Consider the following 25,803-nt stretch of genomic DNA (forward strand, 5'->3'; position numbering starts at 1 on the left):
TTCATTTTTCTTTTTCTCTCACGTTCTAAAATTCTTTTTTAATGTTCAGAAAGGATTCCCTGCTGCTTGGCCTAACCTTTCCACGTTATTACAGAAATCTCCCCATGACTTCGTCTTGGTTTCAACAATTATTTGTTTCATTCCATTTCTTTAATTCCAACGATTTACACTTGATCCATGTTATAAACAAAGAATGGGTATGAATACTGACAGAAAGGCCAGTCTTCAAGGAAGGGAAGAGAGTGAAAAATAAATTTAGCATGAATGAAAGTGGTTTTTCCATGCACTCGTTTTTGAACGACAAATTATACATTTCAGTGTGATGATCCATACCTGCCCAAGGAAGGGCACTAAGAAGTCTTTGTAGTGAATAGTTAAGAGATTCCTGAACCACACGAGTTGGTCGTGCGGTTAGGGGCGCGCAGCTGAGAGTTTGCATCCGGGAGATAGAGGGTTCGAATCCCACTGTTGGCAGCCCTGAAGATGGTTTTCCGTGGTTTACGATTTTCACACCAGGCAAATGCTGGGGCTGTACCTTAATTAAGGCCACGGCCGCTTCCTTCCCATTCCTAGGGCTTTCCTGTCCCATCGTTGCCATAAGACCTATCTGTGTCAGTGCGACGTAAAGCAAATAGCAAAAAGGTTTCCTGGAACAGGGAAGTGGCACATAGTTGGTATTTCTTTTTCTTTGCTAGCAGTCAAACATGTCGCACTAATTCAGATAGTTTTTCTAGCACAGAAATTTTCGAAAGAAACTTTCTTAAAACACGTCCACCTATGATACAATTGTCTTCTATTCATCTAAAATAGTTTATTTGAAGTATGTGTATTTTTGTCTTTTTTAGGCCTAACGTTAGAGAAGATTTTCTGTCAGGGTTATCTCCCTTAGCCTTTAGCAGTCCCTTGCCACATCTGCAAGGCAGCAGCTTCCTGCTGAATTTGTGTGTCATTTTCTACAAAAAGGCTTCAACAAGCCCCCTAAGGGTGAACTCCTCTGCCTATAGCCATTGTTCTCCCTTAGTTTGTCAGAAGTTTAGCAGATATTTCAATCACTTATTGAACTGTAATACAACTGACAACACACAAGATGACCATCTAAACCCTATAAATTGTAATGTAGAAAGTTTGACCTGGCTGGAAGTGGAGACAGCAATATGTAAAATGAAAAACAACAAGTCTGCAGGATTGGATGAGTTCAGTGTGGACATGATCTAAGCACTTGGGAGAACCTGGAATACAATGGCTGTACAGAGTACTAAATAAAATTTGGGAAGAAAATGAAATCCCCTGTGACAGGAGGCAAGGAGTGATTATTCCACTATTTAAGAAAGCTGACCGAAAGAAGTGTAGCAACTATAGAGGCACAACCCTTCTATCTCATTGGTTACAAATATATGAGACCATCCTGGAGAAAAAAATCACAAAATTTGTTGAACCTAAACTTGAGGAAGAACAACATGGATTTAGAGCGAACAGATCAATGCTAGACCTCATTTTTTGACAAGAATGCTCTTTGAAAAATACTGGGAGAAGAACAGAATGGTTATAGTTGTATTCTAGGATATTGAGAAGGCATATGATCATGTACCATGTAAGCACATATGGAAATGTCTGAGACGTAAAGAAGTGCCAGATGAGATTATAGCTCGAGTAAAACAACTATAATACCAATATAAATGGTCCGTTATTGGACATTATAAATTTTCCAGCTAACTCATTCTTGGTTGCCAGCGTTTCGCCCTCGTGTACTAGGTTGGGCTCATCAGTTGGTACCTAGCACACCTACCAATACGCTGGCTAGTGCATACCGTGGAGGCCACTGCGTAGGCTAACTGGAGCCACCGGCAGTGCCAATGCACTAAGAGACTTTGTCTCATCAGCAAAAATTGATGCCTGCTTGGCCCTATGGGAATCAACATCTATATCATAAAACAACTATATCGAGAGCTGTGTGCAAATTCATGGAGGCAGGTCAAACTGTTTTAAAACCAAGAGCGGAGTCCAACGAGGAAGTTGTCTATACCACTTCTCTTTATTACTATAAAGGATCCAGTTATAAAAGCAATGAAAATGAAGGATCAGAGAACAAATGCACTTGTATTTGCTGATGATGTTATGCTATGGGGTGATACAGAAGCAGAAGTTCAAGCTAAACTAGATCTTTGGCAAGAAGAATTTGAAAGAACGGGAATGATCATCAGCCGAACTAAAACCGTCGGTTTAGTGATGAGTTGAAATCCTGAAGCAGTCCAACTGTGAGTGCAAAATGAAGTAGTTATTATCAATAACTTAAAATACTGAGGGAGCTACGTTTCTTCTGAAAATACCATAAACAAAGAAATAAACAATAGAATACAAGCTGCATCAAAATTCTACCACTCCGTTCATCAATTACTTTGGGATGACTCATTTCCCCAAGCTTGCAAGCTCACGCTGTACAAAACATATCTTGTACCAATTCTAACATACGGGCTGGAAGCAGTAACGTTGACTAGATCTGCACACTGAAATGAAGTTCCTTCGGTCATGTCTCCAATAGACAAGGAGAGACAAAGTAAGGAATGAAAGTATTTGGCAACAACTTGGATTGGACAGGAGCCTGTTGGAAACCTTAGAATTAAGCAGATTATGATGGTATGGACATATGAGAAGGATGGCGCAAATTAGGACCCCAAGAGCATACTATGAAAGAAATGTTGGTATGAGGCCCAGAGGGAGGCCTCGTGATTGTTGGGAAAAACAAATTTTCAAAGACCTGGCCAAACATGATGTAAATTGGCAGCAAAAGGTAGAACATCAGCTGTGGATGGACAGGATGAAATGGAAGAAGCTCGTAAACATCTGCACCCGGCTTGCTGGAGCGGAAAATCAATGATGATGATGATGATGAACTTAAAAAAATAAAATGCACACGACAACTGAGAAAATTGGTAAAGTACCTTGTGCGGTCCAAACACCACGGCACATAAGGTAACGTGATACTGAGTGGTGCGTGTGGTCCAGGGTGTTACATTCCCATTCCTTTTCTTTTTTAACAAGAAATATCAGTGTCTAAAAGGAGCAATTTTTATAATCCTTCCTAATAAGTAATTTAAATACAAATAGTTATCATCTTTCTGTGTCGACTTCAAGCCAGGGTGAGGCAGTTCTTTGGTGTTTAGGCTCTTCTTTCAGTGGTAAATTATATCCACATCACAGCAAAAAACTAAATGATTGGAAGACAGCATTGTACAGAGTTCTCAATGTTGGTCAAACCTCTGTACCTGGTATTTCTGCACATGACGCAATATACATCTCGTATGACCTCCGGCCACCGAAACGCTCCCAGAAATTTATTACCTATCAACCATTGAAAAATATAAATAAAGATAGACTCTTCCAGGACACAAGCAACATACCCTGGCATAACATAACGACATATAACAAACTAGATGACAAAGTCACTTTCTTTAACAGCAAAGTAACGGAATTATTTGACAAGCATGCCCCAAAGCGGCGAGCAAGAATATCTAAAGAACCCTCTCCGTGGTTAAATGACGACATTAGACAACTAATGAAACAAAGAGACTGCGCCCACAGACAATACAAAAATGACCCTACTACACAAAATTTTGACGAATATAGGAAGTTACGAAACAAGACAACACAACAAATACGGAATGCTAAACTGCGCCACGCTTACAGTTTAATTACGCCTAACGGTAGAACAGCGACGATATTGTGGAAATCTATTAATAACCTTGGACTTATGAAGAACAAAAACAAAGACAAAATTACAGTACCTCTCGAGGCTCTTAACGAGTACTTTATTGCTAGTTCCTCCGCAGTACGACCTGTCGACAAACAGAAACTTATGAACCATTACGATACACACCCCACCCCTGACAGAGATAAATTCTATTTCAGTCACGTGACACCCCTCCAAGTCAGGAAAGCATTCCTTAGGATAAGCACAAAAGCGAAAGGAATTGATGACATTGGGACTGACATGGTGAAACTAATTCTTGATTTTATATTACCAACTTTAACCCATATAATCAATTTCTCTCTTCTATACTCCACATATCCAACTCTCTGGAAGAAGGCTATTGTGCTACCTCTTCCAAAAAGTCAAACGCCTTCGAACGAGGGAGATTATCGTCCAATATGTATTTTATCAGCTTTATCTAAAATCTTAGAATATATAGTCCATAAACAAATGTCAGAGTACCTTCAAACGCACAATCTCCTTAATCCTTTCCAGTCCGGTTTCCGACAAGGACATAGTACAACTACAGCCTTACTCAAAGTGACTGAGGACGTTCGACAGGAAATAGACAGAGGACGAGTCACAGTTCTAGTACTACTAGATTACAGTAAAGCTTTTGGCAGCGTAGACATTGACATATTACTTGTAAAACTGAAGGCTCTACATTTTTCTCAAAGTACGATTGCTTGGATGCATTCCTATCTTTACGGACGTCAACAATGTGTGAAAGGTAATAATGAAATTGTTTCATCGTGGCGTCACGTGAATAGAGGAGTTTCTGTACTTGGACCACTTCTTTTCGCACTCTTTGTGAATGACATCTCATCGAATTTAAGACATTGCAAATACCACATGTACGCTGACGACCTTCAACTCTACACAGACTCTACAGCACAAGACCTTCAGGAAAATATAGACTTACTAAACATTGACTTATAGACTGTTAGTGAATGGTCTGCTGCCCACAGCCTGCAATTGAACCCTACAAAGTCACAAGTAATCCTTCTTGGCCACCAAAATCAAATGGCAAGTATCAATAAACGTCCACTGCCGAGAGTAATCCTTCAGAATGTTGCAATTCCTTTTGTACCACAAGTGAAGAACCTCGGCGTTATCATGGACGAACGCAGGACTTGGTCTGGACATATCTCACATATCTGCCAGAAGGTTTTCTCTGCTCTTCATTCTTTATATAAATATAAATACATATTTCCGATAAAACTTAAGCAGAAATTAATCGAGGCTCTTGTAATGCCACATTTCGACTATTGCGATGTTGTTTTCAATGATGTGAGGCCACTGCTGTCCCTAAGGCTACAACGCGATCAAAACGCATGTGTGAGGTATATATGCAATCTAAGAAAATATGACCACGTGTCATCATCTTTCCTAGAACTAGAGTGGTCACGACTCCACGTTTATCGTAATCATACTCTGTCTCTCCTCCACCGAGTCCTTACTACATCTTCCCCAACTTACCTTTCTTCGCGTTTCCATTATTTCTCAAATGTGCATAACAGAAGTACACGGGCTCAAACATCAAACTTGCTCGTCATTCCTCACCATCGAACTGCAACATATAATAGCTCATTTTCTGTGTTTGCCGCCCGAGAATGGAATCGCTTACCGGATGACGTCAGAGCAATACCAACCACCAGGTCATTTAAAAGAGCGTTAAGAGGTACAGCAGGATACGAATGAACTGTGCATTTCTAGTCCTTTACTGACGGTGTTAGTACATTATTATTATTATTATTATTATTATTATTATTATTATTATTATTATTATTATTATTATTATTATTGCTGCTGCTGTTATTATTATTATTAGGCCTATTATTATTGTTGTAGGTATGTTTATCTCACTGGGGTGGAATTTTATTTCTGTTATAAAATATTTAGATTGTCTTTAACTGTGCTATACTTAGTATTAATTACGGTAGTGTTAACTTTGATTCTATGTACAAATTGGTTTAGTGTAAGAGAAGGCCTAACGGCCTTAACTACGCCAATAAAGACATTTATCTATCTATCTATCTATCTATCTACATAGCCGATACCGCAAGCGACCGTAAAGTTTAATACTTTTCCTTTTTTTTTTACAATTTGTTTAATGTCGCACCGGCACAGATAGGTCTTATGGCGATGATGGGATGGGAAAGGCTTAGGAGTGGGAAGAAAGTGACCATGGCCTTAATTAAGGTACAGCCTGGTATGAAAATGGGAAACCACAGAAAACCATCTTCAGGGCTGCCAACAGTGGGGCTCGAACCCACCATCTCCCGGATGCAAGTTCACAGCAGCACACCCCTAACAACATGGCCAACTTGCCCGGTAAGTTTGATACATAAGGACCATATACTTTGAATGGAGAATTTAGTGCCTTGTGACTTAGGAATGGAACTTTGGAAAAGAAAAGTTCTAAAGCTTGTATAAGATAGCTATCACCAGGATTCCTCTTGACTTTACACATTTCAAAGAGTCTTGTTGAAATAATTTCTTCTTTCCTTTATTCTGCATTTGTAAACCTGTTCCTTCATTCAACTTCTCATTTTTAAAATCATCTGCCTCTTGATCATACATCTTTACAGAATAACAATCACAAACAATTTAAGTTAACTTAAGTGGTTATTGCACCTATCACCTCAATTGTACTGAATAGGTGGACATGTTCTAAGAAAGTTTCTTTTGAAAATTTATATCTTAAAATTGTATGTCAATACAGAACAAAAAATGAAATTCATATGCTGTAATCAGATAGGTTTTAGTCAAAATAGGATAGGAAAGGACTAGTAATGGGAAGGAAGCGGCCATGGCATTAACTAAATTACGGCCCCGGCATTTGCCCGGTGTGAAAAAGCAAAACCACGGAAAACTATCTTCAGAGCTGCCAATGGTGGGATTCAAATTTATCATCTGCCGAATACCAGCTTTCAGCTACGCAGCCTGTACAACACATCCAACTCGCTTGATCGCTGTTGATATTATCAAGGTACATATCGCTTTTAATTATTTGTTTAAAACTATATTTTTCTAGTGCTATTTAAGCTGGTTACAAGAAATCATTATCAACATACATGTATGGACTATGCAACCATTATCTAATAAGCAGTTTATTATTAAATGTATTTTGATATCAATATTTTATCACTTAAGAACTTTGTTAATTAAAGCATTCTTTAACATTTATATGTTCCATTCAATGTTGCAAACCAGGCAGAAGTAAAACAAGGGAAAATTGAAGTACTTCCAGCAAAGCTTAAAATTCTCCTCATCTTGCTATTTGAACAGATGGATATGGGAACCATGAATGGTTACATTTGAACCACAGGAATTTACAGACTATTGTGCAATCCAAAAAGTGGATATATTTGTAAAGTCTCTTTGAAGACTACCGTATTACGTATGAAGACCTTGGCACTGAAAGAAAAAAATACCAACTGTAACCATCTTAAATACTGATTCCTTAACACAGAACAGTAATGCACAAGTGAGTATAAATCAATTAAAGCGAAGTTTGTTAATTTCAGTTGTATACTGCAGCATTCTCTGAAACGTTCTCAAAAGAACATTAACATTCATAGAGCTGGATATGTAAGAAATAATCTGATAAAGCTGAACATCTTCCACTGCTTGGAATGCGCAAGAGTTGTACAATGAGAAACATAATTTGTTACAGTAGCATTAACTTACTGTAGAAATGTTCCTATATAGTGTCTTCCCATTCTGATCAAATGGTTCATATTTCTGGAGTAAAGTTTTGCCATCAATTCTCCAAATAGGTGGATACTCCTTGCCCAGATCAATCTTTAGTACAACAAATTCACCCGACTGAAAAAGAAAATATGTACATCACCACTAAAGTTAAACCATGTTATGGTCACAAACACAGTTTCTAAAACTGATATTATACAGTTCCTTCTCACGGACACCAACGGTCTAATAATGTCACATTGTTCATGAATGCCAGTTAATTTTATGGAATGAGGGAAAGTATACCTATCAGTAATAAAATATTAATGAATCTGTGATCTTAACAGAGAACTCAGTTTTTAAAACGTATTATTATATGTATTAAACCAGATATCCCGATAAAGAGTTTTGCATCATATATTGTAACAGAATAAAAGACAAATACAGTCAAACCTCGTTAAGACGTTTTTTGAACGGGACAAGTTTGTTTGTTTTTTAATATTTTTTTTTACGATGTACCGACACAGATAGGTCTTATGGTGACGATGGGGCAGGAGATGGCTTGGAGTGGGAATGAAGCACCTGTGGCCTTAATTAAGGTACAGCCCCAGCATTTGCCTGGTGTGAAAATGGGAAACCACAGAAAACCATCTTCAGGTCGGCCGACAGTGGGGTTCGAACCCACTATCTCCCGAATACTGGATACTAGCCGCACTTCAGCGACTGCAGCTATCGAGCTCGGTTGAGGACAAGTTAAAAGAGAAAACGTACTAATGAATACAATATAAAAACTATCCAACAGGGATTTGGAAACACTAGATATGATTTTTTTCAACGTAAGGGCATTTTACATTGTGTATCTGTGGATACAGTGAAAACTATAGGCTATCTACCATTACTAAAAATAAGAGGGAAGTATTAAAACGTGTAAAAAACATGAGAGAACAAATATGAAAACCTTTTCTGCCGGGGATTATAAAATAACAAGTACCGGTAGACTGAAAGGTGTGAAAGAACCAGACAACAAACATGAAAACATGTGCACATGGACCAAAAAAATAGTATTGCTGCAGATCACACTCTTTCTAAAACAAATGTTAATAGATGCCTTTTATTTAGGAGCAGTGGGTTATTAAACATTTTCTGGTCACACTCTTAGATAATGAATTGGAGGTTACATTCGACCATGCGCAACAGCAAGGAACAACTTTGGACATCATTTTGAATCAAATAAAACTTTGACCAACTTGAGTGATCGAGTCAAAACTCAAAGGTGCGAGTTTAAACATTTGCAACCTCTGCGCGCTTATGACAGTCCATTTCTGACAATTTTAATTTTGTCCTCATTAAGTTAATAAGGAATTTCATATTTTCCGTGTCCATAACTAGGCTATCACAAGACAAATATGCACCACGCTAGTCAATTTCACACGATTATGTTCCTAATCCACATATTTATTTATAAGCTAATATTAGCTACACTTCACTGTACCACTCAACACAAAATACATTTCTGCCTTCTGAATGGAATGCAAAATACAAGCACGAACAGGCTCACTCTGCTATTCAGGAATCTTGCTGCTAACCGACAAGCAAAACTGAACAACCCTGAGGTTAACGGCTTGCTCCCTGAAAGTGCAACTTATACTTTGAAGCATAGCGAATAGAAAGAGGAAGTGAGAGCACTTCAACTCACTTTTCATTACAGCAACTGAGAAACTAGTCGCTACAGTGCAGAGATTTGCCACTGCAGCGCATTGATTGCTTGGGTGAAAAGATGGCATTGTTTATACTGGGTGCGCATGTTCTTACCTGTAGCGGACGTGATTTTTTGAGTGTAATAACTATATTTTGGAATATAGTGAGTGTAAAAATGCCGTCGTGCTTTATGCCGGGGTGTTGATCTGCTTACAGTTCAGGTGAAGGCAAACATTTCTTCTCTCCACCTGAAAATGAGGAGCATTTCTCTCAGTAGACTAGAGTGATCCCAAGAAAAGAAATGCAGCTTACGCATAAGTCTAGGATTTGCGAGTCATTTTTCAAAAGATCTTATTATAAAGGTAGATTCGTTTATTATTAATGGGGAAAAGTTGAAATTCTGAGAATAAGGTGGAGCTTAAAGCCAGGAGCTCTCCCTCACATTTTTCCTAACTTACCGCCCTATTTAAGCTAGTCCCTGAAAATTTGAAAACCCCGATTAAAATGAGAGTTACTCAATGAACATGTTGGCAATGACAATATTAACAGTAGTAGCTTAGAATGTAATGAACTAAATTTTCCCTCGACATCGAAAATACTTAATAGATAATGTAAAAATAAATGAACCTGGTTTCAGTTTGCCCTGTAAAGTAGCTGATGGTGACGTTGATACTTCTAGAACTATTCTAAATTTGAGGAGACAAGTTGAAAAACTTGGTAGGAATTTAATTAGAACCAAAAGGAAATTAGCTGCATGCAGAGCTAAATTAAAGCAGATTGCAAATAAAGCCAATGTGTCAAGTGAAGGTGAAGACAGTCTTAAGTTCCTTAGCAAGAAACAAAAAATACTTGTAGACACAATGCTCAAAAAATGTAGCACCAGCCCGAAAGGTATGCGCTATTCTAATGAATGTAAATTAGATAGTTTGCTTTTGAAAATCAAATCCCCTAAGGGTTACAGACATTGTTTGAAGCATGAGTTACTTCCTCTCCCTACCCAAACTCATTTGAGACGACTATGCAAAGGGTTCAAATATAATTATGGTATTAATGGAAATGCTGTGAATGCAATTAAAAGATTTTTATTTAAATGAGCAAGACGAAAACAAGCAACTAGGTATAGTGATTTTTGATGAAGTGAAATTGAGAGAAGACATTAGATTTAATACAACTACACTGACAGTTAACGGATTTTTGTTGATTTAGGAGGTGAAACTTCCTATGACAAAAAGAACGTCCTTGCCAATCGCGCTTGTATTTATGTTTGTCCCTTTGTTGCACAGCTGGATCCAGCCTGTAGCAGTGTATGCTAGCAAGAATGCAACTCCTGGAGAACTATTGTCAAAAATAATAATTCAGGTCATAATTCAACTGGAACAAGCTGAGGTGAAAGTAATTGGTTTTATATGTGATGGAAGTCAGTGTAGTAAAAGGGCGTGGATGAATTTGGGAATTTCAGGGAAGAATGATAAAGTAAAATGCTCCATTGAAAACCCAGCAGATCATCAAAGGCGATTGTGGGCATTTTCTGATTCTGTGCATATTTTGAAGTGCATACATAATTATTTCCACGATAACGTTCTTTTGCTGTATAAAGGCAAAGAGGTGAATTACACCTTTTTTCTTCCTCCAAGGTTTTGGACAACTAACGCTTTCGAGGGTGAGTTGAAACTTTTTGTATAGTCTTAGATAATGTGAAATGCATAACAGTTTCAACTATATCTCAATACTTTGTAAGTCATTTCAGAATTACTGATGCTCAAATCTTTTCAGAGGATAATATTAAGCCATTAAATTAGTGTGTTTACCAGCTTCCTCTATTCAAATATTCCTGGAATGTACACACATGGCACACGAAAGGGAATAATTCAAAGGTCATTCTGGCAACTGTAAGTCTTAGAGAATTTATTTCATGTACGTTTTGTATAGTATTTGTATTGTATTAACGTGAGCAGCGCTGTTCACCCATAGCTACACTAGCGCAGTCTGCCAACACCGCCAATTAACTACGAGAGAACACTCACTTCCTCTTTCAATACGCTATGGTTGAAGTTCAGGAAGGCCTTCCCGTAATCAGGCAACTGTCGCGACGGCTCTCACCCGAGTTGGAATTCACGTTTCTTTCAGCAGGGAAAATACAGTAACATTTTCAGGTCTAGGAAAAAGGTGATCATACTAAGCGTTAATATCGAAAATTTGTGACGCGATAAGCGAGGTATTTTTATATAGATTTAATACGACTAGAATCGGGACTTCAAATTTACGATGTGCTAAGTGGGAAAACTTGTTGATGAGGAATGCACTAACGAGGTTTCACTGTATATCAGAATTTAATACCATTAGAATGTTATGGGAAGCATGAATGGTTACATTTGAAGCACAGGATTTATAGACTACTGTGCAATCCAAAAAGTGGACAATAATCGTGAAGTCTCTTTGAAGACTACTGTATTATGTATGATAAACTTGGTACTGAAAGAAAAAAGACCAACTGTACCCATCTTAAACACTGATTCCTCAACAAAGAACAGTAATGCCCTGAATGAAATTCTACAAGCAAAACAATAGGTGTGGTTCAAGAGCTGTCCAACTCATTCTGCATGCTTGTATAGTTGCAGAGAAATAACTGTTTTCCATGTTAACAGTGTTTTCCTGCTAATAATGGATGTAAAATCACTGAAGATTCTGGTGGATATTTTGGTATATTTAACAGAACATCTAAGCAATATTCAACTGTATTTTAAAAAAGAGAGATTGTTGTGTTTATTGACTATGTTTTTCATAATTACCTTTTTTACATTATTCAATATTCCCTTCCTCAAAACTGACCTTTAAAAGACCTTAGGGGATTTAAAAATAAATTAATATGTTTTATACTTTACAAGACTATGAGGTTGCATCCATTCTCAAAACTACAGGAGAGAGGAAGATTTTGATTAGCTTCAGCCACACAGTTTATTTCAAAGTTGTGGTATACTATAACCAGTGATTATATAATCTCCAAAGAAAAATCTAATGTAAGTTTTTCCTTCAAAAGTAAATCATAGCCAACCAATACAAATCATGAGTGGAACAGCCCTACACTGCCAACTACATGAAAACCATGAAAGTTTGTAGTTATAACTCTTAGGTGGCTATTTTATTTCACAGAAGGGACTTCAGACATCACTGTTAATAACCTTGGTTACTTAGTACAGTATTTGAATTCACTGAACCTGACTGGCTAGAGTCTGTTTAAATTCATTTTAAGAGCAAGGGCAATGAAGTGATGAGTTTCATTTACTAATGTGTTGGTGGAAGACGTCCCAAAGTATGTGCTATTGAGGGTCCTTTATGAGTAAAAGTAACAATGTTTTTATTACACAAGTGTAAAGAAACATTTTAAGTAATTTTTTCTATTAAAGAATATAATTTAGATATGGTTCATAACCTTAACCCTAATAAAACCTGAAAACATGCGAATAAACATAAAAATATCAAAGAAATATGGTCAAAGCTATGCACAGACCTCTCAAAGCACTTTACCAGCATACTTACATCTGCTTGTATATTTTTTGCCACATACTTCTCCATCCTTGAAAGACTTTTGCACTTTCAACTGTCAACTAATGTAACAGATGTGTGCTATGATTTTTTCATTATGAGAAAATAAAGACAGAAACCACTTCAAATGCTTTGACATAAACACTAACTCTATAATATGTATTCACAAACCGTTATATCATCCTGGCCTTAACCAACAAGTCATGTCAATAACTGCCATAACAAACATTTAAGTCTATTCAAAAAGAATTCCCTCTAGCATTCAATACTTTATGTTTTACATACACAAGACATAATTATATCAAATGGACTTCCAAAATTTCTTTCTTATCATTGTATTATTCACCAAGAAGCTTTATGCGCAAAGGTTTTAAGGTTCGATCATGTCATGAAAATTGTGACTCATGTCGTGAATTACATAAGATCGTCATCTACTCGTCATCGATTGTTCAGAAATATTTTAAGTATATCAGATTCGCAGTATGGTGACGTCATCCTTCATGCAGACGTAAGGTGGCTTAGAGAGGGAAAACACTCGAACGGTTTTGCTGCCTGTTGGATGAGATACGAGACTTTATGAAATCATCTCCTGGGAAATATTATCACGAACCTGATTATATATCTTGGCTGATCGAAGTAGCATTCTTGGCAGACATCACCTCAAAATTAAATGAGTTAAATCTCGAATTGCAAGGAAAAGATCATAATATTTCAGATTTGATAAGTATTGTCAATGCATTTGAAAAGAAACTTAAGGTATGGATTGTCCATTTAAATAAAAATTCCCTTTCACATTTTCCAAATTTGAAATCTATGGCAGATACAGTAAATGGCGGCAAGTGTGATTTTTCATCTCTTGCTAAACATCTTGAAACTCTTGGGTCCGAATTTGGTAGCAGATTTAGCCAGTTTTCAATGCTTGAACCAGTGATCATGTTTGTCAATAATCTCTTCGCTTCTGTTGACGTTTGTGAGCTTGGAGGGAGGATGTGTGAAATATTCGAAAATTATAATCCTGAAGAATTAGAAATGGAAATTTTAAGCCTTCAGTCAGACCTTTCTTTGAAATCCTCCTACGCAACGTGTGGCAATTTCTGGACTCTGGTGGACGGTAAAAAATGTCCCATTACCCGCAGTGTTGCTCTGAAGATGCAATCTTGTTTTGGTTCAACCTATCTTTGTGAAGTCGCGTTTTCGACTATGAACATAATAAAAAAATACCGATCCTACCTGACAGACTCGCACCTGGATGACGCGTTAAGAGCAGCCTGTTCCAGTTACACACCAGACATTCCTCAACTTGCAGCGCAGTGCCAGATTTCACATTAATTATGTGAGTAAAAATATTTTCATATAATTTTTAATTCTAGATTTATTATTATTATTATTATTATAACTTTGATCTTCCCTCAAATGTATTGAATAATGATTTTAGGTGGGTGGAAGTAAATCTGCAAACAGTCAGAAGTATTGTCACAAATTTGAATTCATCTAGTACCCAAGACATTTATGGTCTCTCTAACAATACAATCAAAGCAGTTATTGACATGATATTAATGCCATTGACATTTTTAATAAATTTAATGCTTAGACAATGTGTTTTTCCTGAGTGTTTAAAGATGTCTAAAGTGATACCTATCTTTAAAAAGGGGGATAGAATGTGCCCATCAAATTACCGCCCTATAACAATAGTACCCATTCTGAGCAAAATTATTGAATCCTGTATATTTATACAACTCGACGAGTACTTTTCCAGAAATAATTTGCTTTACAACAAACAGTTTGGATTTAGGAAGGGTCATTCAACGATAAAAGCAGTTGAATGTGTCATCAAAGACATATTAAATAATTTTGAGAATAAAACAGTCACAGGTGCTACATTAATTGACCTGACGAAAGCTTTTGATTGTGTCTCGCATGAAATCCTAATTCACAAGCTTGGTTATTATGGAGTAAGGGGTCATGAACTGAAATTAATGGCATCCTATCTCCATCAAAGGAGACAGATGGTGGTAATAAGTGATAAAAAATCTGGTATGGAAACGGTTAAAGCAGGTGTCCCACAAGGGTCTGTTTTGGGACCTTTCCTGTTTTTGGTCTATATCAATGACCTAGCATGTAATGTTCCCTGCACATCAGTTCTATATGCTGATGATACAACTTTCGTAAACAGTAATGTTGATATCACAACACTACAAAACCAAGTCAGCACATCTGTTAAAATTGCTGAAAACTGGTTTCATCACAATAAATTAACTATTAACGTCACTAAAACAGAAAATATCATATTTACCTTGGATCACACTGTAAATAATGGCTGCCGTAATTCTGTTAAATTATTAGGCCTACATATAGATACAAGACTTACTTGGGAAATACATACGTCAGAACTCTGTAAGAGATTATCCAGGGTGTGGTATCTGTTGCGAAAACTGAAAACCTGCATCAGTCGGGATATGCTACTTGCATCCTATCATGCTTTCTTTCACCCTCATATACTGTATGGGATCAGGTTATGGGGAAATTGTCCCACATCAAATAATGTATTTATATGGCAGAAAAAGGCAGTCCGTCTAATTGCTGGATTAGAATTTAGAGACTCCTGTAAAACTTCCTTTGTGAGCCTAAAAATTATGACAGTTCCCTGTTTATATATTCTTACAAATATTATGCATGTGAAAGAGAATCTTTCCAAATTTAAAGAAAGATCTACAGTTCACATGCACGACACAAGATACAAGAATGATCTGGATACTCCCTACTCTAGGCTTAGTAAAAGCACAAACAGCCACTGTTATCAACAGCTCAAGATGTACAATAAGCTTCCACTACCTATTCGAACATTAGACAATAGTGCATTTAACAAGGTACTGTCACAATTCTTAAGGAAAAAGGCATTTTATAGTGTAGAAGAGTATCTAGAATGTGGTATTTCAAAAACTGACCTAATATAGGTAGCTAAAATAATTTTTCTAATGACTCAGGCATAATTACTAAGATATTGTATATAGATTATTTTTATTTATACTGACAATACCTAGTGTACATTTTCTGTACTTGATGGTGGAAAAATAAAATATCTCAAAATATCTCAATATTATTATTATTATTATTATTATTATATAGTCGTTGTAGTACCGATAACAGTAGTCGAATTAATGGAATCGTACCTGGCGCCCGCATACCCTTAGTTATCATGTGAATGTGCTCGCGTAGAAACGAACGTTGGACAGCCCTGGTATAGAGATACTAGGATCATACTGTACAGCAAACTACTGGTCCCCAGTGAGAGATGCCAAGGGACAATGTAAAATTATTATGTCCCATGAATAAATCTAATAAAATACTACTTCATCCTTCACATATAAGAAGCAGTTGCGAAGGCAAGAGTGGATAAGAATAATGAAGTTATCTAGTTTGCCAGAGGCAGTTACCAAAGCTGAGAGATGAACAACTGAAGGAAGGAATGTTTGTTGGTGTGCAAATTACCTAATTTTTAGGATAATAAAAACTTTCTAGAAAGTTACGTACCACGTACCAACTTGGCAAGTCGATAACATAAAGTACAAAAATTTTCAACAATAGGTATAAGAACTCTTGCACTGTGCTATGTTCTTGAAAGTATACTTCCTGAATTCTCACTTGGATTGATGAAGTTGAAAGCACATACTTATGATAAAATTATATTCCTCATGAATGTGTAAGATTAAGTTAGGAATATTATGTGACTATTACAGCTTTTTAGAGCCGTTGTAAGTTAGACCTTCCTATGAGAGTGAGCAACATCTAAGAAGTAAAATGTGTGCTGTGTAATGGAGGTGCATCATATGCGAGTTGCAGAAATGTTAGGGACAGAACAAATAACCAGCTGTTCTAGCCATAAGAATTAAACATACATGGTTAAAATCCCATGATTCTCCAGGAAATTCAACTTGGAACCCCACAGTCCAAAGAATAAAACAATGAACGCTCAACCAGAATCCGAATGCCTAAAAGACAGATCCGAGTATGTCCTCTTCCTTATCGTAATCTACTAATGACTCACAACTGGCTCTACTGAAGTTTTCCAGCAGTTTGGAAACCTCTCTTTATAGTCTACCATACATTGTGGGCAAAATGGTAGCCTTAACTCATTCAGTCCCACTCTTAATACAAATCCTATTGAAATACAATGAATCAAAAATGTAATGTTATAAACCAATACAAATACAATATAAAATCATTATAGATTTGTATTAAAAGACTGAACTAATACATCTCTTTAAAAGTGAATTGGCAACAGAGTCAAACAGGAGTCTACCATTTGTGGCCTGTCCGATTTCACACGAAATAGTTCAATCAGTAGTCCGAAAATGGCTTCACCTGTACGTTTCCTTTAAAACTGGATGTCAGAGGTACCACTCTCCCTTATAGAAGTGGTATCTAATTACAACTTTAAATTATGTGGTTGCAAAACTGCTCAGTAAAAATGGCGTGAGACAGGGGAGTAGAGAATCAGCCTCTTACCGTGAGTCCCCCGGTCGAACTCCTGACCAGGCCGGTAATTTTTACCTGGATTTGAAGGCTGGTTCAAGGTCCACTCAGTCGTTACGAGAATAATAGAGGAACTGTTTGCCAGTATGTGGCCCCATGGTCTAGGGGTCATGTGCATACCAAAGGTCACTTTTTATCTCGAGCTTTAAAACATTTTGCCATAAACATTAGTTCTCATGTGACAACCCAAGTCACACTTTCCTAACACTCTTCTTGGATTATGGACATGTCTTCTAAGAGATGCCGGACAGGTCTTCTGTTTGCTCTCTTTTCATTTGGTGTCCGGCTCCATGGCTAAATGATTATTGTGCTGGCCTTTGGTCACAGGGGTCCCAGCTTCGATTCCCAGCAGGGTCAGGAATTTTAACCAGCATTGGTTAATTTTGCAGCACGGGGGCCCTCATCATGACGCGCAAGTCACCTACGGACGTCAAATCAAAAGACCTGCACAAATATGTCCTCGGACACTACCGGCACTAACAGCCATACAACACTTCAATCAATTTCTCCTTTTTCATTTGGTATACTTAAGAAAAAGCATAGCAGTCTATTTCAGTTCTCTTAGGAACTAATTTCAACAGTTCTGCTGTTAGGTCCCTTTCATTAGTCTGTCACAGTAAAATATTCCAAGTATAGAATTAATTTCTAGGATTCCACTCCATGTCTCTTCTGGAACACTGAACTAATTCATTTTTGTCTAATTCAAATGTGTGACATTTTGTGTGTCCACTTTTGGGGTTTCACTTCATTTTAATGAGACTATTTAAGCACAAAGCCACAGTACATCTCCTTCCTGCCATTGCAGATTACTGCTAAATAAATAAATCTTAATATCTTACTACATATTTCACAACTACTACTTCTTCTGCTTTTCCCACACTTGTGGGGCTGTGGGAGTCAACTGTATCCCACATGGGGATTTTTGGTAGTGTTTCACGGCCGGGAGCCCTTCCTGACACCAACCTTACGCGGAGGGGTGTAATCACCACTGCGTGTTTCTGTGGTGGTTGGTAGTGTGGCATGTTGTCTGAATATGAAGAGGAAAGTTTTGGGACAAACACAAACACCCAGACCCCGACCCTAAAGTATCAATCAGACGTGATTAAAATCCCTGACAAGAATGGAAATCGAACCCAGGACCCCTCTGAACCAAAGGCCTCGATGCTGACCATTCTACCAAGGAGTCTGACACTAGCCATGTGACGAGTTGAATACTTCATCAACTCGAGTCACTTGTATTCGGAAACACTACAAACTCGAGTTTGGACTCGAGTTGACGAGTCGACCGGGTAGGGCAGGGAGAGCGAGACAATCGCAATATCTCATGAAAGAAGCGAGAAATGAAACTCGAGTTGATGAGCTGGGTAAGGAGAGCGAGACAAAATGCCAAGATGTCTCATAAAGGAGGCGAGTGAGGAAACCCGAGTGTTTTCTTTGTGCGCAGAGTTTACTCGAATCTATGTTAAGACTGTGTGCGTTGCACATTTGAGGCATGAAAAAGACGACAATTGTATTCGTAGTAGTAATGTATTTTCTACCAGAAATCACATACTTGTTATTTTAACACTGGCTGAAGAAAACATTAATAGTAAGGAAACAGAAATACTGAGTTCTTCTCAAACATAAACCAAATAATAGTCAAATCCCTTGTAAAGAAAACTAATTCTGTAACACATTACACTAAAGCTAAAGGAAAAAAACTTAATAATTTGTAAAAATAAGGTTAATACTGTAACTGGTTTCTTGCTTAGGTTATGAATCGATCAAAGAACAGAAAGCACTCAGCCGAACTCGGGGCTATTCACGATATTATGTATCTTTGCCCTCATGTAGCAAATGATGAGTCGAATACTTCATCAACTCAAATAACTCGTATTCGGAAACTCTGCCAACTCGAGTTGGCGACCATCGCTATGTCTTGTGAATGAGATGGGATGCAAAAGTAAACAACTATTATTTTTATAACTGAATGAATACTCGATAGCTGAACTTGAGTTCTCTTCCTAACATTTATTAAAAATCGATCAAGCACTCAAGCTTACTCGGGATGATTTCGGCGAGTTCATGTCTCTGACTCGGATGACTCCGGAGCGCGTCAGCGAATGAGGTCTTATTGCAGTCGGCTGTGATTCATCTGGACACCCGTTGATTACTTTACACGACTTACAAAGGAAAGTCCCTTGAGCTGACTCGAATACATGTTTGACTCGAGTTAAACGAGTTGAAATATTCGACTTGTCACATCATTATATGACACTATGATACTGAGTTAACAGAGACAGACTTACTTACTTACTTACTTAATTCATACAGAATATGACACTTGTATAACACATAATAAATAACTGGTAAACTATACTGAACACTTCCAGCGATTACAGACTGGCTTCAATCACAAAACATGACTGTAAATATTATCGCATAAGTTGCCAGTCAGACTTGAGACTGTCACCACGTGTTGCAAGTAAGTTATCGAAGGTGTGAGTGATTCACATGCACGTGGAACAAGACAATCTGTTCCATATTAGACTTGAGACAAATTATTTTTTTCTGAAAATTTTTATTTTAATGTTAACACCGATGCTGTCACGGCCCGTACTTGTAGACATGATATGGGTTTTTGGGCTTATGTCATGTCAAGAAAACAAGGTCAAACTCAAGGTGCATGCTTGAAAAGTATCGGAGAAGACATCAGAAGAATCAGGGACGAATGTGGTAGAAGCACAAGCATGCACGGTGTGATAGAACATCTCATTTGGGGCTTAATGTTGTCGTCAGCTCCCGCTTGGAGTGCTGTGCCAGCATACAGCGAGCCACCTGGTGATGAACGAGTGTACCACTACAATTCTCCAACGGTAAAATATTCTTAAATTCAAACCCTCATTAATGTAGAACACTTCCTCGGAAACAATCAAGATTTTCTTCTGAAGATGCAGAACAAAGTTCTCTGTTAACTGTAAAGAATTTCACCTTGTTTTCTTGACACGGCATAAGCCCAAAAGCCCATATCAGGTCTACAATTTTTATTTTAGTTACTGATTTTCCCATTTCAAATAATTTGAGATTTACTTTACAAAAGAAATGGTTTTTAAAATTCTCAATGCTAAGCCTCGACCTCCTGGCGAAAGAACACTTGCTGAAAAGACACTCTACAGGAGCACTTGAAGGAACACGTGTTTAACATGTTGGCAGCCAGAGCGGTGCACTGTACCACTGAGCGACTTTCTCGTGAGGCTATGGGTGTACCAAGTATCGCCAAGCTGTTGACTTCACTATGCTAGCATATTGCTATGGCCTCACAGCAAATCCTGGCGTGCTTGGTTACCAAATTATAGGTCTTTAGTCCTACCTCCATTTATTAACAGTATGCGAGTATATTTGTCCAACTAGTTTAGTCATACACTTCGGCGTGCCAGGTTAGTTAACACAAAAGTTTGGGATTTGGGAATAGTGGGTTTGAGCCCTACTGTCGGGGAAGCCGCTAATGATGATACAGATTGCTGTTTAAAGGGGGCCTGACATCTAGGTCATCGGCCGCTGACCCATCAATGGTTTTCCCATTTTCCATTTTAACTCCAGGCAAATTGTACCTTATCAATAGGCCACACCAATTCCTTCCAAATCCTAGCCCCAATACCTATTCAACTGGGCTGATAAGAGATATTTAACCCCATAAATTTAGCACAAAAATGAGCACATTCGCCTTTTCTAAATTGAGAACATTTTGTTGACAACATAGCAAAATTATTGGTGAGCATTTGGTAAGAAGTAAACTGGAAATAGCTTATACGAACACCCAGCAAGGAAAAAAAAAAGTGTATTCGTAAAATCATAAATCAAACTTTTTACAGTATTTACAATACTTCTTGTATTGCTGTAGGCTTTCATGGCCAACATGACTGTCTTGAGTAACACTAGGTTGTACCACACTGGTCATCTAGCCAAAATCATACGGTAACATATCTGTTAGGCCACAGCAGTACCTCGGGGTGTTTCTAATGATGAATTTAAAATCCAGTAAAATAACATCACAACTGAGAAGTGTCTGTTCAAAAGGTGCTATTTACACTTCACAATTTTTTTTTAGTATTTCGTCCATGTGCACTGAAGGAGCTGAATACTATCGAATGTCATGAGCAATCCAGACCAGAAATATGTAATCCTTTAACCCTAGAACACTAAACTTATTCAGCAGTCGCTTAGTACTAATAATACGTAAATTTTATGCACGATCAAAATTTTGTGCTCATGCATCATTCAAAAATTCCAAAATTGAAATTAACGTTTTATTTATGAAACAATACATCTGCATGCACTGAAATTTTCAAGATTCTTTAGAGTTTAATAAAGCTAACTGTCTCTATACACAAGAATTTAAGAAATCGTGCTCTAGAATTTAACAATGAATTAAACTGAAACAAAAACGAAATATTTACAAGTTTAAAATAACTAAATTCAGCAGTAATACACCTAGCACTGTAGGCATGACTTTTCCTGATGTTCTCCGCAGACTGGCTTGCCACATTTACAACAGTAAGTCGTCGTCATGCGCCTCTTTTTATAGCAGCACACGTAGCAGTACTTCCTCCAGTCTGCTGTACTGGCTCTGACGTTCTGGACTGCTCTCCAAAGGGCCATGTTTAAAAGACCCCTTAGGTGATGCAATATTCCCACACCAGATCCTCCAGCTCTTAGTCATTGCCATGGAGACACCAACATCTTGTGCAACTGAAGCATAAATTCCAATTGGTCATGGGACTTTTCTAGGCTCCGGGATTATGTCTGTAAAACTGATGAGTGTAAATGACAAAGGCGTTTACTACGGCAATGTTTATCATATAGTAAAAAAAGCAGATAGGTCATTGTCTAGTTTTCCTTCCACCAGGCGAGTTGGCCATGCTGTTAGAGGCGCGCGGTTGTGAGCTTGTATCCGGGAGATAGTGGGTTTGAATCTCACTGTCGGCAGCCCTGAAGATGGTTTGCCGAGGTTTCCCATTTTCACACCAGGCAAATGCTGGGGCTGTACCTTAAGTAAGGCCACGGCTGCTTTCTTCAAACTCCTAGGCCTTTCCTATTCCATCATCGCCATAAGACCTATCTGTGTTGGTGCGACGTAAAGCCACTAGCAAAAAAAAAAAGTTTTCCTTCCGCAGTTTATGTTCTGGCATATCTGGTCGAGGGTGTCTACGCCTCCTTACGCTTATTATTTTTGTGCTACATGCTACATGTGCAGGGAAATACCCTTGTAGTCACTGTGAGGTATTTGATGTAAAGATGTTTTTCAGATGGCCTGGGTTCGATTCCCAGTACTGGCGGTAATTTAGAAACACCATGATATCTGGAACAACACTGACCCAGCCTTACGTTAGTAATTGGAGAGCTACAATGAGTAGCGGCACCGGTCAATAAAACAAGAAAAAAAGCTGATGGAAGCGTTATGTAAACCACATGATCTCTCTTCATCCGCAAATTCATAAATCGTCATTTACATGCCAGGTCACTGTACCTTGTCTCTAGACAAGAACCAGTATTTACATGCTAGACACTATAATACATCAATTTTACATACAGTATGTGATGCGGTAATGCTAACAATGTGTAAATCTGATGTAGCAATTTTATCCAGAAATACTAATATATGTAAAAAAAAAAAAAAAAAAAAAAAAAAAAAAAAAAAAAAAAAAGCGCAGTGACTTACCGATAACACGCTATAACTGGAGTAGCAATTCATGACTGCATCTGCATGCTGTGGTGATGAATTACCTACTGATAACTGAAGGCACTCCACGAAGTTGGCAAGATATTGAGACACAGAGGGAAAATACCGAACGAATGAGTAGCGCGTACACGTACACATGACGTATGTTAGTACTCCTGGGTTAAAGGTAGTACCATACAGGATCATGGGGACATTCCATGTGCCTTTTATTATATGTTTCCTTGCGTTCTTCCATAACTTTCTTAGGGTGGATATAGCGCTGTCTGAACACACACTCCTCAATTATTTTCTTCTACATAATTATGTGTACAGTAAAGAAAGAGACTGACGCCCAGGAATGGTGCTCACCTTGGCATTCAACATGTTAATTTTAAGAACATCCCCGGCAGTGATGGATATTGCAGGATAAGTCTGACATCTTTGGAAATACAGGAGAGATAAATAAGTACCTCATCCAGCACTGGTAAAGCAACTTGTTTTGCTGTAGTAGAACTGATAAAATTATTTTCATCACTACTTAATTTCATACCTGCCAACTTTCCAAATGAACTATCAGTAAAATCCCCACGCATCACAATAGGTAGGAAACCAATGTACCAAAATGCGGTAAAACATGATAAAATTAATTACTTTTCTTCACTTCAGATAATTAATTACAAGTTCAACAGCATTAATATAAAACACAACATGTAACCGATGACATTATAAGGGACAAAATATTTCACCTCAGTTAAACTAACACAAACATCATTAAAATGCATCAATGAAATGTACTTACAAAACGTAATTTGTTTATGCACATACCTAAGCAAAAAATTTGAAGTTGCTGCACATAATTATAATGTACACAAGTTATTTACATTATTTACACCATCACATGTACATATTTCAGTCTGATTTAACAGCTAAATTTGTGGTTTGCTTTGCTTTCTTCAGAAAGTCAATAGAATGTGTGTAACATACTTCAGGACTTCAAAACGGAAATGGCTTTCGGAGTTTCATTGATTATGATGACCTGAACTGTGTCCTGTTCTTAATCAGGCTAAAAATTTGTTTATACTCTGCCTCACTATGTTATATGGTAAGAACAGGTAGCATGAATCTAGAGATCCTGCCATATTGATAATTTCCATCAGATCCACAGATATTCAACAACTGTGCCCATTTTGAATCATTTGTAGCTTGGTTACTTACAACACTACACAAGTCGTGTATCTGAAGAGCAATGAATAGAGAGATGGATAATCCGCCTAGTCTGTACTATGTATTGACCATTACGGTCAAGATTATTAATATCTGAAGAGCTGCAAACTGGCTTTGGAGTTCATTCACAGCGTTAACTCATTTCATGTTTTCTTTCCCACAAAATAACAGGAAACTTCTCCAAAAAAAAAATTAACAGAAGAAAACTGTGCTTCTTCAATGGCATCAAGTTCAGTAACCTGTGCATGTTTTAGCCCATTCTTAAAAGGGAACTTTTTAACCATGTAGTTACAGGCTCAATAGAAATACTCAGTTCAAAAAAAATTAGAGGAACATGTTTTGTAATATCTGGTATGTGAACATTAATTTGGTGTAAGGGGTTCCAATGGTCGTACAGCATACCTCGAGACCTTAGCTACTCAGGGTATGTCAAATCAAAGTTATACTCCATCTGTAGGCATAGCCATGCATTAAACTGTCAGGTGACCCCTCAAAACAAAGTGAATAGCAGTGCGTCTGTGTGTCGTCGTGAGGTACACAGACTACTGTGGTCATTTGGTCATTTGAGCACATTGTACATCAACCAGCACATCCCAGAGACATCGTAACGAGGTTCAAGTCGCAGGGGCCGTCACTTTAATCCAGGAAGGATGGACTCTTCGTTGTGTTGCTGTGGATCTCAATATCTCTCCGTCAGTTATTCACCACTTGTGCAATCGCTACAATGAGACATGCCAGTTCAAAAGGAGTGTTGGACAAGGTCGTGGACGCATGACAACCCCACAGGATGACCGATATCTGACCATCTGTGCGTTGCGACGTCGTTCAGCAACTGCCAAAGAACTGCAATAAGACCTCAGAAGGGTCACTGGAGTCAAGGTGTATGACCAGACAGTAAGTAACAGATTAAGAAGTGTCCTTACCACCCACATGTCCTGTTCAAGTGCCCTGTTGAACGCAGCAACATCGCGCAGCTCGCCTTCTGTTTGCCCGTACCCACGTCAACTGGCAACTTCGCCAATGAAGACCTGTGTTGTTCACAGACGAGTCCAGATTCCCCTTATACAGGTAAGAAAGGATTTCCACCTTATCAATATACTGTTTATTGTAAAAAAAAAAAATTATCTTACAGTACCGGTTTCGACCTTATCTGCTCATCATCAGCTGAACCTTTATATATATGTTAGGCAATAATTTACATTACTCTGTCTAAAGGGAAATACCGTGAGGAAACAACATATCTGAGTGTGCCCAAATTGGGCATGCTAAATGTAAATTGAATATGTGTTGTCATTTAGGGTACGTGGGTGTAAAACTGTCTTCTTTAAGACTCGGAATTTGACTGTACAACCTATTCTAATGCTTAAATCTAGGTTGTATGTATAAACACAATAAACACATTAAAATATACTGAACACATTAAAATACATTAAAACAACATGTGTAAAGACACTTGAAGGGTTTGAATATGTGTGTCTTGCGTATATCTTCATTTGACTCCTGTGTTAGAGTTTTTGTCCATAGTTGTGCATTAACTGGTACTTGTGATCGTAGGTAATGATGAGGGTCTCTTAAAATGTCCTATTATTTGCTTAAAAGATGTCTTCATATATACATATAATAAAACACTTTCGTTGTTAACAAGATCCGGTTATGTGGATAGATA

The 25,803-nt window shown here is 37.7% G+C and overlaps 1 protein-coding gene across 9 annotated transcripts in view; it reads right to left on the minus strand.

The window, feature by feature from the left end:
* Positions 1-25,803, minus strand: part of LOC136864547 (serine-rich adhesin for platelets) — a 709,539-nt gene that overhangs the window by 380,112 nt on the left and 303,624 nt on the right. For 7 of the 9 annotated variants that reach the window (XR_010859329.2, XM_067141675.2, XM_067141673.2 and 4 more), the window contains exon 5: positions 7,442-7,579. The exons of 1 other annotated variant lie outside the window; for it this stretch is intronic. Coding sequence is in view for 7 of the 8 variants with exons in the window: in XM_067141675.2 (XP_066997776.2) it covers positions 7,442-7,579 (138 nt within the window). In the remaining variant the exon portion in view is untranslated. Of the gene's footprint in view, positions 1-7,039; positions 7,169-7,441; positions 7,580-25,803 lie in introns of those variants that run through there. One more of the 9 variants, XM_067141677.2, reaches the window with a different exon arrangement.

This window comes from Anabrus simplex, chromosome 2 (genome assembly GCF_040414725.1).
Source record: "Anabrus simplex isolate iqAnaSimp1 chromosome 2, ASM4041472v1, whole genome shotgun sequence".
Classification (NCBI taxonomy): domain Eukaryota; kingdom Metazoa; phylum Arthropoda; class Insecta; order Orthoptera; family Tettigoniidae; genus Anabrus; species Anabrus simplex.